The sequence below is a fragment of the Ailuropoda melanoleuca genome, chromosome 8, assembly GCF_002007445.2.
Source record: "Ailuropoda melanoleuca isolate Jingjing chromosome 8, ASM200744v2, whole genome shotgun sequence".
In the NCBI taxonomy this organism is placed as follows: Eukaryota; Metazoa; Chordata; class Mammalia; order Carnivora; family Ursidae; genus Ailuropoda; species Ailuropoda melanoleuca.
In genome coordinates, this window is record NC_048225.1 from 67,771,606 (window position 1) to 67,789,009 (window position 17,404).

The 17,404-nt window shown below is 36.0% G+C and overlaps 1 protein-coding gene across 1 annotated transcript in view; it reads right to left on the reverse strand.

Annotated features, from left to right (window-relative positions):
* CATSPERE (catsper channel auxiliary subunit epsilon) overlaps positions 1-17,353 on the reverse strand; it is a 128,634-nt gene extending 111,281 nt beyond the window's left edge. The window contains exons 1-2 of the mRNA XM_019798515.2: positions 17,080-17,353; positions 12,143-12,220 (exon numbers count right to left, since the gene is read on the reverse strand). Of these exons, the coding sequence (XP_019654074.2) occupies positions 12,143-12,220; positions 17,080-17,331 (330 nt within the window). The 5' untranslated portion in view covers positions 17,332-17,353. The remainder of the gene's footprint in view (positions 1-12,142; positions 12,221-17,079) is intronic.
* Positions 17,354-17,404: the final 51 nt, after the last annotated feature.

The window sequence follows — 17,404 nt, forward strand, 5'->3', positions numbered from 1 at the left end:
TAGAGATAGAGACAGCCAGCGAGAGAGGGAACACAAGCAGGGGGAGTGGGAGAGGAAGAAGCAGGCTCATAGTGGAGGAGCCTGACGTGGGTCTCGATCCCATAACGCCGGGATCACGCCCTGAGCCGAAGGCAGACGCTTAACCGCTGTGCCACCCAGGCGCCCCAATACATATTCTTATCAAGATCACATGGAACATTCACCAAGATAAACCACATTCTGGGCCACAAAACACTCATAAAACAAACAAATTTAATAGAAATCATAGACTTCTGGGGGAGATGGAGGAGTAAGAGGATCCTAAACTCACCTTGTCCCTTGAATACAACTACATAACACACATATCAGTGTAAATAATTCGGAAAATGACCTGAAGATGGCAGAACAGATTCTTCACAGCTGAACACAGAGAGGAGGCCACATCGAGGAGGGTAGAAAGCAAAGATGTAGAAAGCGGGAGGGAGGGCTACCTCAAGCAAGAAGAAGGGAGAGGAGCACACCCCACACTGGGAACCCCAGGCACAGGGGACCCACGTTGGGAAGATGAATCCCAACCATAACATTTGGCTTTGAAAACCAGAGGGGCTTAACTTCTTAAGTTCTTATAATGAGTAAGGCTTAACACCTGGAACTTTTTTTAATTTTTAATTTTTTTTTTNCATAGAAGCAGCAATCTGAAAAAAAGCTTGGGGTATATGGGAGGGAGATTTGCTTGCTAATCTCACAACATGTGCTGGAGGGGCAGGGATCTTTGGGAAACTTCTCCAAGAACAAAAAGGCTGGTGGGCATCATTTCTCTCCCCTGCTTAGATACATGGACACCTGCAGGAACCAGTATAGCACCAACACTCTCCACTAGCTTGCCAACAGTGTGCCTTGTGACCATGGCCTCCTGCATACTTGCCTCCACCCCAGGCTCAGCAGCTCTCCAAATCAGTGCCAAGCATCCTCCCATGGCAGACCTCAGCAAACCTTACTAACACTATACACCCCACCCCCTAAACGCTCCTGCCAACTCACCCTCTCCAACCCATGTTTGGCAGTTTTCCCTGGTGGCTGAAGGTCCCCTTCCAAAGTGGACCAGCCTGGATCTTCCTGGCATCCACCCCACGGTTCTCCTCAGGATTTGCCCCCTCCAAACTGGCTTCATAAGAGTACATCCAAAGCAGTGACACAAGTGTGGCATTGTGCAAGCAGTCCTGACTGGGTCAGCACCATTCCAAGTGACTTCTTACCTGTGGCCCCAACTTGGTCTGGGGGCAGAAATCTGGTCTAACTGCAGACCCCACCTACCAATGAAAGACTCCCAGGGGACACACAGGGAGAGTGCCTTGCAGTTTGGTTCAACTGCAGCTCGGTCAATGCCTGGTCTGACCTAACTCAAGCCCAAGGTGGGCCCAGACTGGCACATTAACAACACAGGGACCTAACCCTGTACACAACAGGCAAGGAGAGCCATTGCAGATGACTGGACTGAAGGCAAATGTGGCTCATCCACAACAGGAGGGAACATGCAACACCCACTGAAGACACCTCTGGAGCACCAGGTTCTGGTGAACAGGAGACGGCACGCTACAGGGCACCTGAGGAACCCTTCTTTATAAAGCCACTACTTGCAAGAGCAGGAGTCATAGCTGACTTTCCTAACAAATAGAAACATACATAGAGAGTGGTATAAAAAAGGCGACAGACAGAGGAATGTGACCCAAACAAAAGAAAAGGATAAAATCACAGCAAGAGAGCTAAATGAAACATAGATAAGTAACATGCCTGATAGAGAATGTAAAGTGATGGTCATAAAGATATTCACTGGACTTGAGAAAAGAGTGGAGAATCTCAATGAGACCTTACCAAAAAGATACAAAACATAAAAAAGAACCAATCAGAGATGAAGCACTCAGTAACTGCAATTAAAAATACACTAGAGGAAAGGAAAAAAAAAAAGCTAGTCATACGGATGGATTAATCAATGTGAGAGATGCTGTGAGGAAAAACAGTTGTGCAATAAAATCATTTGGAAAAAGCATGAAAAAAAAATACACTAGAGGGAATGAGGAGTACAGGAAGCAGAAGAATAGATCAGCCACTGGGGGGGGGAGCGTAATGGGGAACAATCACACTGAACAGGAGAAAAAAGATTTAAAAAGAGTGAGAATCAATTAAGTGAACTCCACAATACCATCAAGTGTAACGGTATTCACGGTATAGGGATCTGCGAAGGAGGAGGGAAAAGAAGGCAGGAAATTTATGTGAAGAAATAATACCTGAAAACTTCCTCAATCTGGGGAAGGAAACAGAAATCCAGATCCAGGAGGCATAGAGAGCTCTCAACAAAATCAAGCAAAGGAGGTCCACACAAAGACACATAGTAATAAAAATAACGAAAAGTAGTTATAGAGAATTTTAAAAGCAGTAAGAGAAAACAGTTATATACAAGGGAAACCCCATAAGGCTATCAGCAGATTTTTTAGCAGAAACTTTGCAGGCCAAAAGAAAGTGGCATGACATATTCAAAGGGTTGAAAGAAAAGGAAATAAAAAAAGGCAACCAAGAATATTCAATGCAGCAAGGCTCTCATTCAGAATAGAAGGAGAGATAAACAATTTCCTAGACAAATAAAAGTTAAAGGAGTTCATTACCGCTAAACCAGCCTCACAAAAATGTTAAACGGGGTTCTTTGAGTGGAACAGAAAGAACATAAGCAGGAGTAAGAAAAGTAGAAAGCACAAAAGTAGTATAATAAAATATGTCTATAAAAATNTGACATATTCAAAGGGTTGAAAGAAAAGGAAATAAAAAAAGGCAACCAAGAATATTCAATGCAGCAAGGCTCTCATTCAGAATAGAAGGAGAGATAAACAATTTCCTAGACAAATAAAAGTTAAAGGAGTTCATTACCGCTAAACCAGCCTCACAAAAATGTTAAACGGGGTTCTTTGAGTGGAACAGAAAGAACATAAGCAGGAGTAAGAAAAGTAGAAAGCACAAAAGTAGTATAATAAAATATGTCTATAAAAATCAGTCAGGGGATTTGCAAAATGAAAGGATGTAAAGTATGACACTATATACCTAAAATGTAGGGGGGAGAGGAATAAAAATTTAGTGCTTTCAGAATAGGTTTGAACTTGAGTGACCATCAAATTAATACAGACTATTATATGCACAAACCTAATGGTAACCACAAACAAAAAAACACAGTAATAGATATGCACAAAATAAAGAAAAGGAATTCAAGTATATCACTAAAGAAAGCCAGCAAACCATGAGAGAAGAAAACAAGAGAAAAAAGAAACAGAGAAGAACTACAAAAATGATCGTAAAACAGGTAAGAAAATGACAATAACTACATATGTATCAATAATTACTTTGAATGCAAATAGACTAAATGTTCCAATCAAAAGATACAGGATGATGAAATGGATAAAAAAGCAAGACTCATCTATATGCTACCTATAAGAGACTCATATCAGACCTAAAGACATGCAGATTGAAAGTGAAGGGATGAAAAAGCATTTATCATGCAAATGGAAGTGAAAAGAAAGTCAGGGTAACAATGCTTATATTGGACAAAACAGACTTTAAAACAGACTATAACAAGAGACAAAGAAGGACATGACATAATGATAAAAGAAACAATCCAACCAGAGGATATAATAATTGTAATAATTTATGCACCCAACATGGGAGCACCTAATTACACGATGCAACTATTAAAGGAAGAAATTGGCATTAACATAACAATAGTAGGGGACTTTAACAACCCCCTTACATCAATGGATAGATCATTAGATAATCAACAAGGAACAAGATTCGACATTAAACAAGATAGACCTAACAAGTATATTTGGAACATTCTATCCTAAAACAGTAGAATACACATTCTTTTCAAGAGCACATGGAACATTCTCTAGAATAGATCACATGTTAGGCCCCAAAACAAGTCTCAACATTAAAAAATATTGAAGTCATACAATGCATCTTTTCCAGCCACAGCATTATGAAACTAGAAATCTAGTCACAAGAAAAAAATCTGGAAAGAGAAGAAGAAGAAATAACAACCAATACCTCAGAAATACAAAGGATTATAAGAGACTATTATGAAAAATTATATGCCAACAAATTGGACAACCTAGAAGGAATGGATAGATTCCTAGAAACATGTAACTTCCCAAAACTGAATCAGGAAGAAATAGAACATTTGAGCAGACTGATTACCATCAATGAAATTGATTCGAAAATTAAAAAACAAAAACAAAAAACAACTCCCAAAAAAGAGAAGTCCAGGAACAGATGGCTTCACAGCTGAATTCTAGTGAACATTTAAAGAAGAGTTAATATGTTTTCTTCCCAAACTATTCAAAATAAAAGGAAGGAAAGCTTCCAAATTCATTCTAAGAGGCCAGCATTACTCTGATACCAAAACCAGACAAAGACACTATAACAAAAGAGAATTACAAGCCAATATCTCTGATGAACACAGTTGCAAAATCCTTAACAAAATATTAGCTAACTGAATCCAACAATACATTAAAAATCATTCACCCAGATCAAGTGAGCTGTAAGGGTGGTTCTATATTCATAAATCAACCAACCAATACAACCAATACAACATAATACATCACATCAACAAGAGAAAGGATAAAAATCAAGTGATCATCTCAATAGATGCAGAAAAAATAATAAATGCAGGTGCATTTGACAAAGTACAAAAGCCATTCATGATAAAAACCCCTAACAAAGTAGGTTTAGAGGGAACATATCTCAACATAATAAAGGACATATAGGAAAAATCAACAGCTAACATTATATTCAATGGTAAAAAAACTGAAAGCTTTTCTCCTAAGATCAGGGAACAAGGCCAGGATGTCCTTCCTTGCCCCTTCCATTGAACATAGTACTGGAGGTCTTAGCCACAGCAGTCAGACAAGAAAAAGGAATAAAAGGCACCCAATTTGATAAGGAAGAAGTAAAACTTTCACTGTTTGCAGGTGACATGATATTATACATTGAAAACCCTAAAGGGCATCCTGGCTGACTCAGTTGGTTAAGTGTCTGACTCTTGATCTTAGCTCAGGTCTCAATCTCAGGGTTGTAAGTTCAAGCCCCATAGTGGGCATGCTGGGTGTGGAGCCTACTTAATTAAAAAAAGAAAAAGAAAAGAAAACCCTAAAGACTCCACCAAAACCTAGTAGACCTGATAAGCAAATTCAGTAAGGTTTCAGGATATAAAATTAATACATAGAAATCTGTTGCATTTCTATACACTAATAATGAAATAGCAGAAAGAGAAATTAAGAAAACAATCCCATTTACAGCTTCACCAAAAATAATAAAATACCTAGGAAGAAACTTAACCAAGGAGGTGAAAGACCTGTGCTCTGAAAACTATAAAACACTAATGAAAGAAATTGAAGATGACACAAATGATTGGGAAGATATTCCATGCTCATGGATTGGAAGAACCAATATTGCTAAAATGTTTATACGACCCAAAGCAATCTATAGATTTNCAACCAATACAACATAATACATCACATCAACAAGAGAAAGGATAAAAATCAAGTGATCATCTCAATAGATGCAGAAAAAATAATAAATGCAGGTGCATTTGACAAAGTACAAAAGCCATTCATGATAAAAACCCCTAACAAAGTAGGTTTAGAGGGAACATATCTCAACATAATAAAGGACATATAGGAAAAATCAACAGCTAACATTATATTCAATGGTAAAAAAACTGAAAGCTTTTCTCCTAAGATCAGGAAAAAGGCCAGGATGTCCTTCCTTGCCCCTTCCATTGAACATAGTACTGGAGGTCTTAGCCACAGCAGTCAGACAAGAAAAAGGAATAAAAGGCACCCAATTTGATAAGGAAGAAGTAAAACTTTCACTGTTTGCAGGTGACATGATATTATACATTGAAAACCCTAAAGGGCATCCTGGCTGACTCAGTTGGTTAAGTGTCTGACTCTTGATCTTAGCTCAGGTCTCAATCTCAGGGTTGTAAGTTCAAGCCCCATAGTGGGCATGCTGGGTGTGGAGCCTACTTAATTAAAAAAAGAAAAAGAAAAGAAAACCCTAAAGACTCCACCAAAACCTAGTAGACCTGATAAGCAAATTCAGTAAGGTTTCAGGATATAAAATTAATACATAGAAATCTGTTGCATTTCTATACACTAATAATGAAATAGCAGAAAGAGAAATTAAGAAAACAATCCCATTTACAGCTTCACCAAAAATAATAAAATACCTAGGAAGAAACTTAACCAAGGAGGTGAAAGACCTGTGCTCTGAAAACTATAAAACACTAATGAAAGAAATTGAAGATGACACAAATGATTGGGAAGATATTCCATGCTCATGGATTGGAAGAACCAATATTGCTAAAATGTTTATACGACCCAAAGCAATCTATAGATTTAATGCAATCCCTATCAAAATACCAACAGCATTTTTCACAGAGCTAGACCAAACAATCCTAAAATTTGTATGGACCCACAAAATACCAATAGCCAAAGCAATCTTGAGAAAGAACAAAGCTGGAGGTATCACAATTTCAGATTTCAAGGTATGTTACAAGCTGTAGTTATCAAAACAGCACAAAAATGCTAGCACAAAAATAGACATAACAGTTCAATGGAATAGAATAGTAGAGCCCAGAAATAAACCCACGATTATATGATCAATTAATCTATGACAAAGGAGGCAAGAATACACAATGGGAGAAAGACAGTCTCTTCAACAAACTGTGTTGGAAAACTGGACAGCTACATGCAAAAGAATAAAACTGGACCACTTTCTTACACCGTATACAAAAATAAACTCAAAATGGATTAAGAAACTAAATGTGAGACCTGAAACCATAAAAATCCTAGAAGAGAACACAGGCAGTAATATCTTTGACATTGACCACAGGAAATTTTCTCTAGATACATTTCCTGAGGCAAGGGAAAGAAAAACAAAAATAAACTATTGGGACTACATCAAAATAAAAAGCTTCTGCACAACAAAGGAAACAATCAACAAAACAAAAAGACAATCTTCTGAATGGGAGAAGGTATTTCCAAGTGACATATTCAAAAAAGGGTTAGTATCTAAAATATATAAAGAATTTATACAACTCAATAACAAAAATACCCCAAATAATAGAGTTAAAAAATGGGAAGAAGACATGAACAGTTATTTCTGCAAAGAAGACATGCATGGCCAACAGACACATGAAAAGATCTTTAATATCACTACTCATCAGAGAAATGAAAATCAAAACCACAATGAAATATCATCTCACACCTGTCAGAATGGTTAACATCAAAGAAACAAGTGTTGGCGAGGATGTGGAGAAAAAGAAACTCTGGTGCACTGCTGGAGGGAATGCAAACTGGTGTAGCCACTGTGGAAAATGGTATGGAGTTTTCTTTAAAAATTAAAGGTAGAATTACCATATGATCCAGTAATATCACTACTGTGTATTTACCCAAAGAAAACAAAAATACTAATTTGAAAAGGTATGTGCACCACTACATTTATTGCAGGCTTATTCACAACAGCCAAAATATGGAAGCAGCCCAAATGTTCATCGATAGATGAATGGATAAAGAAGATATGGGATATATGTACAACGGACTATTACTCAGCTGTTAAAATGAAGTGAAATCTTGCCATTTGTGATAACATGGAGGGACCTAGAAAGTATAATGCTAAGTGAAATAAGTCAGAGAAAGACAAATACCATATGATTTCACTCATATGTGGAATTTAAGAAAACAAATGATCTAAGAAAAAAAAAAGACACACAAAAAATCAGACTCTTAACTATAGAGAGCAAACTGGTGATTATCAGAGGTGAGGTGGGTGGGAGAATGGGTGAAATAGGTGAAGGGGATTAAGGAGTGCCCTTGTCGTGATAAGTACTGAGTGATGTATAGAATTATTGCACTATATTGTATAGTTGAAACTAATATAACACTGTACATTAATTATAGTAGAATTAAAAAACAAATAAATTTTAAAAAAGAATAGAAATCATAGAAAATACATTGTCAGAATATAATAGAATTAAACTAGAAGTCAGTACAGAAAGGTAATTGAACAATCCCCAAATACTTGGAAATTGACACACTTTTAAATAACACATGGGTCAGGGAAGAAGTCTCGAAAGAAATTTAAAAAGTTTTAAAAATCTGAACTAAATGGAAATACGATAGCAAACAGAAGCCACCAATATGTAAAAAGAATTATATACTATGGCCAACAGGGATTCATTCTAGGTATGCGAGGCTGGTTCAACTTTCCAAAACTCAATCAGTATAATCCACTACAACAGAGCAAAGAATAAAAATCATATGTGCACAGCAAAGGAAATCAAAACAAAAAAACAAAATGAAAGGCAACCTACAGAGTGGGAGAAAATATTTGCAAATCATCTATCTGTTAGGGGGGTAATATCCAAAATGTATAAAAACTCATACAACTCAATAGCAAAAGAACTAGCAATCCAATTAAAAAATGGGCAGAAGATCTGAACAGACTTTTTCCCAAAGATGACATACAGATAGCCAACAGGTATATGAAAAGATGCCTCACCTTATACCTGTCACAATGGCTAAAATAAAAAAGATAAGAATAACAAGTGTTGGTGAGGATGTGGAGAAAAAGGAACTCTTGTACCCTGTTGGTGGGAATATAAATGTATATTGCTGCAGCCACTATGGAAAACAGTATGGCGGTTCTTCAAAAAAATAAAAACAGAAATACCATATGATGCAATAATTCCACTACTGGATATTTACCCAAAGAAAATGGAAACAGTAATCCAAAAAGATCCATGCACCCCTATGTTTATTTCAGCATTATGTACAATAGCCAAGATACAGAAGCAGCCTATCAGAGGATGAAAGGATAAAGAAGTTGTGGTATTTGTATTCAATGGAATATGATTTGACCATAAAAAAGAAGGAAAAGTCTCCATTTGCAACAACATGGATGAACTTGAGGGCATTATGCTAAGTGAAGTAAGTCAGGCAGAGAAAGACAAATCCTGTAAGATCTGCTTGTAGGTGGAATCTATGAAAGCTGAAGTCAGAGAAAGAGAGTAGAATGGGACTGCAGGGACTGAGCGGGTGAGCAAATTGGGACATGGTGGTCAAAGGGTACAGACTTCCAGTTGTAAGATGAATAAATTCTGGGAATCTAATGTATGGCATCATGCGTATAGTTAATGACACAGTATTAAATACTTGAAAGTTGATGAGAGAATAAATCTTAAGTAACCCTACCACAGAAAAGAAACGGTAATTATGTGAGGTGATAAAGGTGTTAAAAAATTCTACTGTGTTGGGGCGACTGGGTGGCGCAGTCGTTAGGCGTCTGCCTTCGGCTCAGGGCATGATCCCAGCATTCTGGGATCGAGCCCCACATCAGGCTCCTCCGCTGGGAGCCTGCTTCTTCCTCTCCCACTCCCCCTGCTTGTGTTCCCTCTCTCGCTGGCTGTCTCTGTCAAATAAATAAATAAAATCTTAAAAAAATGCTACTGTGGTAATCATTTCACAATATATGTGTATCAGATCAGCAGTGTGCATTTAAACTTATACAATATTATATATCATCTGCATCTCAACAAAGCTGAACGAAAAAGGAAACCAACACTCATTACAAACAAAACAAAACATAAAACAACCCAAAACTCATCAGTGGCAGACTGGATAAAAAATGTATAGTATGTTGAAATGATGAAACATCATACGGGAACAAAAATGAATAAACTACAGGTACATTATAACACAAATCTTATATAGGGTACACCCCCCAAAAAAGAATATGTATAATGTATATAAAACATGATTCCATTTATATAAAGCAGAAAAATAAACACAAACCCAAAACCTACTGAACTGCATTGTTTAGGAATCATGAGGCAAATTAAAAATAAAAGCAGAGCAATTATTACCATAAAATTAAGAATAACGGTTACCTTTAGAGGGAACAAGGGGATTATATTCAACAAGTACTTCTAAGGTGGAGGGAGAAATTATGTCCATGCAGGTGGCACATATGGGGACCTTCTGTACTATCGTTAGTGTTTTACTTCTTGGTAGTGGTTATATGGCTAATTATTATCACTCATTAAACTGTATACTAAACTTCTTGCTTTTTTTATGATACAATTCAGAGTTAAAATGGTAAAGAAAAAAACCTCAAAATAAAACCCTGAACTTTTTAAAGTTTTTAACCAAATTGTACAAATAATTCATTCTGTACCCCACCCCTGAGTTGTACCCCACTGTTGGTCCTCTTTTCCCTAGTGTGGGTGTTGGGCATAGGGTAAGGCTATGGAGGAAGTTAATGAGAGACAGGGATGGGTTGAGGTTCAAAGAGGGAATAAAATACAGGAATGAGTTAAAGATAAGGAAATATTTAGAGTTACAAGTCAGAGGTGGTTCAGGAAGAGAATGAAGAGTAAAGGGTAGAATTATGATTTGAGTGTCTGTCAGTCACATTACATATTGGCTGATAAAAATGCAAACAGAATTTACATTTATTTTGCCAGAGCTGTTTTGTTGATGATTTATTAAAACTGTAGCATTAAAATAATGCCCTCAAACTACTCATGAAAAAGTCCTGATTTGGTTAAGGCAAGCATCTTAGAGGCAGTGATACCTGACTTGAGAAGAAAAACATGAGAAGATGAACACAGGGAAGGAGCAGTTACCATAGAGGGAACAGCATAAACAAAGACTCAGAGCCATGGAACAGCAGGTGTGTGCAAGGAAACAGCAGGGTGCTGCTGCTGGAGGTAGGACACGTGGAGAGCTGAGGCCAGAGAAGGGTGGCGGAGACAGCATGTTCCAGGGCTTTGTGTGCCATGTTAAGAGTCAAGAGTCCGCTGTTGGTAACCAAGAGCCATAGAAAGGTTTTATGGGAATGACATGGTCGTGAATAAACATAAAATTAAAAAAAAAGCAAAGTATTAGGTATGCATGGATGAAATAATGTTAAAATGCACATATTTTTATTTAGATTAGAAATTAAGTCACAGTAATGCTTAAAGTGTTTAATTACAATTGAATAATTGTATTCCCTCTAAAGCCACTTGCCAAATGGAACAATTAATTGATAGGTCATCATTCTGATTTCTCAGTCCATCTCTTGTGAATTTCATTACCAAGAGGCATGGAACATACTATTCAAAAATCAGATCTTGTCTCATTAAGACATAGTATCATATGAGATTAAAATTGTTCATTTTGTGTTTCTCTTCAATACATTTTAATTGTAACAGAAGACAGAACTTAAATCTTGAAAGAGGTAAATTTGTAACAAATAAGAGAATGGACTTACGATGGGATATGTCCTGATAAACCCATCATAAACTGAAAATGCATTCAATGTGCCTAACCTACCAAACACCATAGCTTAGCCTAGGCTGCCGCAAATGTGCTCAACACACATTAGCCTACCATTGGGCAAAACAATCTAACACAAGGTCTGTTTTATGATAAAGTGTTAAATATCTCATGTAAATCATTGAATACTGTACTGAAAGTGAAAACAATGGTTGTATGGGTTCAGAATAATTTGTGTACCGATCGTTTAGTCTTGTGATCACTGCCGCCACCCAGCGTCATGCGATGGTATCATACCACATCCTGCTAGCCCGCTAGTCTGGGAAAAGACCCAAGTTCAGAGAACAGTTTCTACAGAATGCGTATCACTTTTACACTATGATAAAGTTGAAAAGCCATAAGTCAAGCCAGCACAAGTTGAAAACCATCTGTATTTATCTGCTGTGCTGTACCTTTAGTAAATGCACTAGTTTGCAAGTGGTAAAGGATTCGTAAGGCACTGGACAGATTTTTGAAGGATGATTTTAAGATAGATGCACAAGGAACATCTTTAAAGCACTTTGAAGGTTAGCATCTTCATGAATAACGCAGTTCATATAAATTACAGACAATGCTCAATAGAATTCAACAGAAAGATTCACAATTGTGGATTGCTCAAAATCTCTACAATGGCTAAAAATAATGGACAATTAAGGTGTGTTTAATTAGTTCTGGAAATGCTTAAAATAGATAATTCAAAGCCCTTAAAAAGGAAACATAGATATTGCTTTATTTGTGATAATAATAATGTTTCCACCTACTAGTGAAGGTTCATTTGCATTCCATAGCAACTCATTGGGGTCTGCATTTTCTGGATCATATATCCATATAACAACCACCTACAAAATAAAAAGTGTTTGCATTTCTTTACATTTTGGACAAATTTCATTTTTAGTTGCGGCAAAACTCAACCATAAAAGTGTTTTTATTTATTTAAAAAATTTTGATTATCCCGTTAAAAATATCAAAATTGATACGTGTTGTTTTCAACAAGTGAAACAAACCAAAGACCTATGAAGGAAGAGTTAAGATCCGTCTACACTCCTGAGGTAACCGATGTTAAAACTCTGTATGAATGTGTATATCTCTTTCTCTACAATCATAATTAGACACAGCAACCCCTCACCCCCTCACTCTACAAAAATGAAATCACACAATGCATGTTATTTCAAATTTGCTTTTGTTACTTATATGCCATGGTCATTTCAATAGACGTAGATCTAATTTTTTTCTTTTTTGTTAATTTTTTTCTTGAATAGACAATTTATGCACATAGTTAAAAAACAAATTACATTAAAAATAAAGTGAAAATTGTCTCTCCCATTCTGTATTCCATCACTCAATCCCCACAAGCCCACTGCACCCCACAAGTATCTACTATTAGTAAGTTTTCTTGTTTATATTTCTGTAAAATTTTTGTGCATAACTAAGATGTTATTTTTTCTATTTATATAAATATAAGTATGCTAACCACATTTTTTCAAACATTATATTCTTCACTTAAAGTTTTATCTTAGAGATCTTTACATATTCTCATTAACTTTTCTACTGCTTATTATTCCAAATTATGGAGGAATCATAATTAACTAGTAACCTACTAATAAACATTCGTTCTCAATCCCTTGCCATTATAATCAGTGCTATAATGAGCAAATTGTGTATGTGTTATTTTGTACCTTGGAGTATACCTGAAAGTGTAACTGTTGAGGCATACGGTACATGCATTTGTAATTTTCATAGATACTGCTAAACTCCACCAATATACTGTCACACCAGCAATGTATGAGATTTCTTCCTTCTTCACAGCCTTCCAAACATCATGCGTTGTCACATTGCCAGTCTGATGGGTGAAAAATGGTATTTTGATGCAGTTTTAACCTGCATCTCTTTTATTATAAAAAAAAGTTTGAACATCTTTCCATATGTTTAAGTTCCACTTGTATTTCCTGTCTTGTGAACTATTTGTTCATTTCCGTTACCTATTTTCCATTCTTCTATGGGGTTGTTAAGTCTTTTATTTATTAATTTTGGGAAGTTCTTTATGTTAAGACCTTCTACGTCTATGTTTTATATCTTGATCTGTGTTTTGGTTATGTGGATATATATACACACATTCCTACCTATCCTATTTCACCTGTTTGCCTTAATTCTATATTGTCCCTATATATTGCTGCCCTCCCTCCTTTCTTCCTTTCTTTCCTTCCTTCCTTGCTTTTTATAGCAGGGTTTTATTTCTCCTTTATATTTCCTTCACCTATTAAGCCTCTCTCAATCTATGTAACTTGATTTAAACAACTAGTGTGTATCCTTCCCTATCTTTCTCCCCACATATTTACATGTATGTTTAAAAAGAGGCATTTTAAGAGTTTTAAAACTCTTCCCACAATGTTATACATATTATAATAACATACTTCCCACATTTTCTTTTTCTCATGCATATACATCATTGAGATTCCCCAGTGTCAACTTCTGTAAGGACTGACTAATACTCTACAGGTGTACAACATATTAATTCAATAGTGTCACCCAGTGTCCCTCATTCAGTAAAATCTCAGAGTGGCTCTTCCTACAGGTTTTGTGTCTTTCTTGTTAAATTTATTCATGTTTTATATTCTTTATTGCTATTATACATTTACAATATTGTACATTTTCTGTCTTACTACTTATACTATTATGTTCAAGGTAATGTTAATTAATAATGACGATACTGAGCACATCTGTCCAGTTCCTGATTTTAGCTGAATCAGAATCATTTCATAATTTATAATAATCATTTTCAGTTATTTGAAAAGTCAGTGTTTTTTATTAAAATCAAGTGGTTTCCTTCTAAACTTGCTTCGCTTGGTGTTTTCATTAGGAATGGCTATTCATAATTTTTAAATTTACTATGTGATCATTTATTTTCTTCTTTATTGTGTTGTTGGAATGGATATTGTTGTCAGATTTCTTGGTATTGAACCAGTGTTGCATTCTTGAAGATATTATTTTAATATATTGCTGGATTCCATTCGCTAATATTTGTGCAGAATTTTTGCATCTATATATACAAGGATATTGGCCTACGCTTTCTTCCCTTCCTCCCTTCCTAACTTTCTGTTTGCCTGCTTTTGGTTTTAAAGTAGTGTTGGATTCAGGAAATGAATTGAGGAAACTTTCTATCTTCTTTATGATCAGGTGAGACTATATTGTTAAGCACAGATGATAATCATTTTCCTCTTCGTAGATTTTTCTGTTATCATGAAATAATTTCCCTCTTTATGTCTTTTAAAGTTTGGGGGCTTCATGTATCTTTTATTTGACATTCATATCATCACCCCAGTTTCCTTTTGATAGTATTAATCTGCTTGCATCATTTCTTTCCAAATTTTGTGTTACTCTTTTTTTTTTTTAACTATGTAGCTTTTACCAAAATCAGATTTCTGGAGTTTTTGTCATTTAATGGGTGAGTTTAATCCAATCACAATTTTGATTACTAATTTAATTTAAATGATTTTGCAAATCTTATTTTTGTGTCCCTATATCCTATGTTTTAATTTTTCTTTATTTAATGTTTCATTACCTCCTATTAAATTGTTAGCATTTTAAAATTTCTTCTTCCAGAACTCTACTTTTTAGCAATTTCATATTTATTTCTATTACTTTAATGGACAGTCTTACATTTTTACATGCATATTTAATGTAGGCTAAAGTTGATCCAGTATCCCTATCCTGAATGCTTGCAAGGACCTCAATTTCTTTTAAATAATTTTTATTTTGTTATATTAGTCACCATACAGTACATCTCCAGTTTTTGATGCAATGTTCCATGATTCATTATTTGCGTATAACACCCAGTGCGCCATGCAATATGTGCCCTCCTTAATACCCATCACAGGCCTATCCCAATCCCCCACCCCCCTCCCCTCTGAAGCCCTCAGTTTGTTTCCCAGAGTCCACAGTCTCTCATGGTTCATTCCCCCTTCTGTTTACCCCCCCTTCATTCTTCCCTTCCTTCTCCTACCAATCTTCCTATTTTTTATGTTCCATAAATGAGTGAAACCATATGATAATTGTCTTTCTCTGCTTGACTTATTTCATTTAGCATAATCTCTTCCAGTCCCATCCGTGTTGCTGCAAATGTTGGGTAATCGTTCTTTCTGATGTCTGAGTAATATTCCATTAGGACCTCAATTTCAAACCCAAATGCCCCTTCATTTTCCACTCTTTTCTTGGCTAGCTTTTTAATTTTATTTTGTTTAAAAAACCGTTATTGAAAGCTTTGATTGTCAATGCTTATTTAACTTTATTAGTATATTATATAGTTCATTTGTTCGCCATTATTTACTACATCCTGTACTTTAGTTTTTCAGAGTACTCATGTCTTCAATTGTGAAGAATTCTCCATAATCATCTCTTTCGGTATTATGTCCAACTCACTTTATTCCCCTTTTGGAACTCCTATTATAGTATGATAAACTGTCTCAGTCTATCCTCTATGTCTCTTAATTTTTTAGATGTATTCCATATCTTCACTTTTATGCACTGCATTCTGCATGATTCCTATTCCAAATCACTAAATCTGCAATTTTCTCAACTGTATCTGGTCTTCCATTGAAACTGTTATTGAATTTTTATTTTTAGATGCCTATTTTTTCATTTCAAGACATTTTAGTGAGAGGCTTTTCAATTTCTGAATGCTGTATAATTGTTTTTTTATTTCAATTCCTGGATTTAGTAGTCTTTCAGATGGTTCTCATTCCTTGTTTTCAGTAGTATGAACTTTCTCCATTTTTATGTGTCCATTCCAGACTGTTTCTTGTGGTTTATACATTTTCCTTTGAGGTTATTTTCAGACGGTTTGTTTTCTAGGAGGATCTTATACACTCTGGGTTATGGAAATGAGTTTTGCAGTCACCTCTGCCTGGGCCCTATGTGTTTCACTGCTTGCATTTTTGTGTTTTAGGTTCTTTAACCTCTTGGGCTACTAAACTTGTCCATCCGCCTCATACTTCATGTAGTTAACTCCTTATGCATTTATAGCCCCCAGAGGATGTATCACCTCTTTGGAATTACTCGAAGACTGTGAGTGGAACTTTACTATTTCCCACTTTACAGACATTTTGTATCTAGTACCATGTAAGGAGATTAGTTTCAGCTCCTCCTTCTCTCATAGGTTGGAGGCCTTCATTTTCTATCCTTATACATACAATAAAACATCACCCCTATCTAGTAGGGCTTATATTCTATTATTCCTAGTTCGGAAGTTGATGTTAAAACTCTGGCTTTAAGTTCTTTAATTATTTCTCACACAAATGCACCTATGTTGATGTAAAAGTGTATACTAGCATTCTCCACACATATTTTCTAAAGGCTTTTCTCTGTTTCGCGTGAGATGGAGGTTATTCTGTATTATTTGGGTCTGTAATATGTACTCTGCTTCTAGAATTTTCCCTCTACTATATTAAAATTATCCAATGATAAACACTGTCTTGTTTTTTTTTTTCACTGTTCTAGTTATAGCTTTAATAAGAAAGTCTATAACATCAGTTGGATTTGGGATAAGAGTACACATGGACACACGGGCTCATTCAACTATCTTGATCTACTATTGGAAGTTTATTTGTTTATTTATTTTTCACATGCTAGGACAAAAGTACTGCTTAAATTATGTTAATTTAAAAATTATGTACATATATGCATGTTGTGGGCCTGTGTCTACCTGTGGACTTTGCTGCTGAGGCACCTGCTGGGGAGCTGGGCAGAGGGCAGCAGACAGCAACTCCCTGGGATGGGAATAATAGCAGGTGGCGGGGAAACAAGTGTCTTCTGTCATGCTTCCATGGCAGGGCCTATGGCTGAAACCTTGAAGTGTTGGCAGGTCCCTTCTGTGTGCTTTAGCTGAATGACTCGGAGACTGTAACTCAGACAATAGTTTTGGCAGCCTCCACTTCATCACTCTCAGGAACCACATCTTGGAGTACAAGGAAATAAAAAAACAGGAAGCCAGAGAAAAGGTGCTGTTTTCACTTCTCCCTTGTGAATGA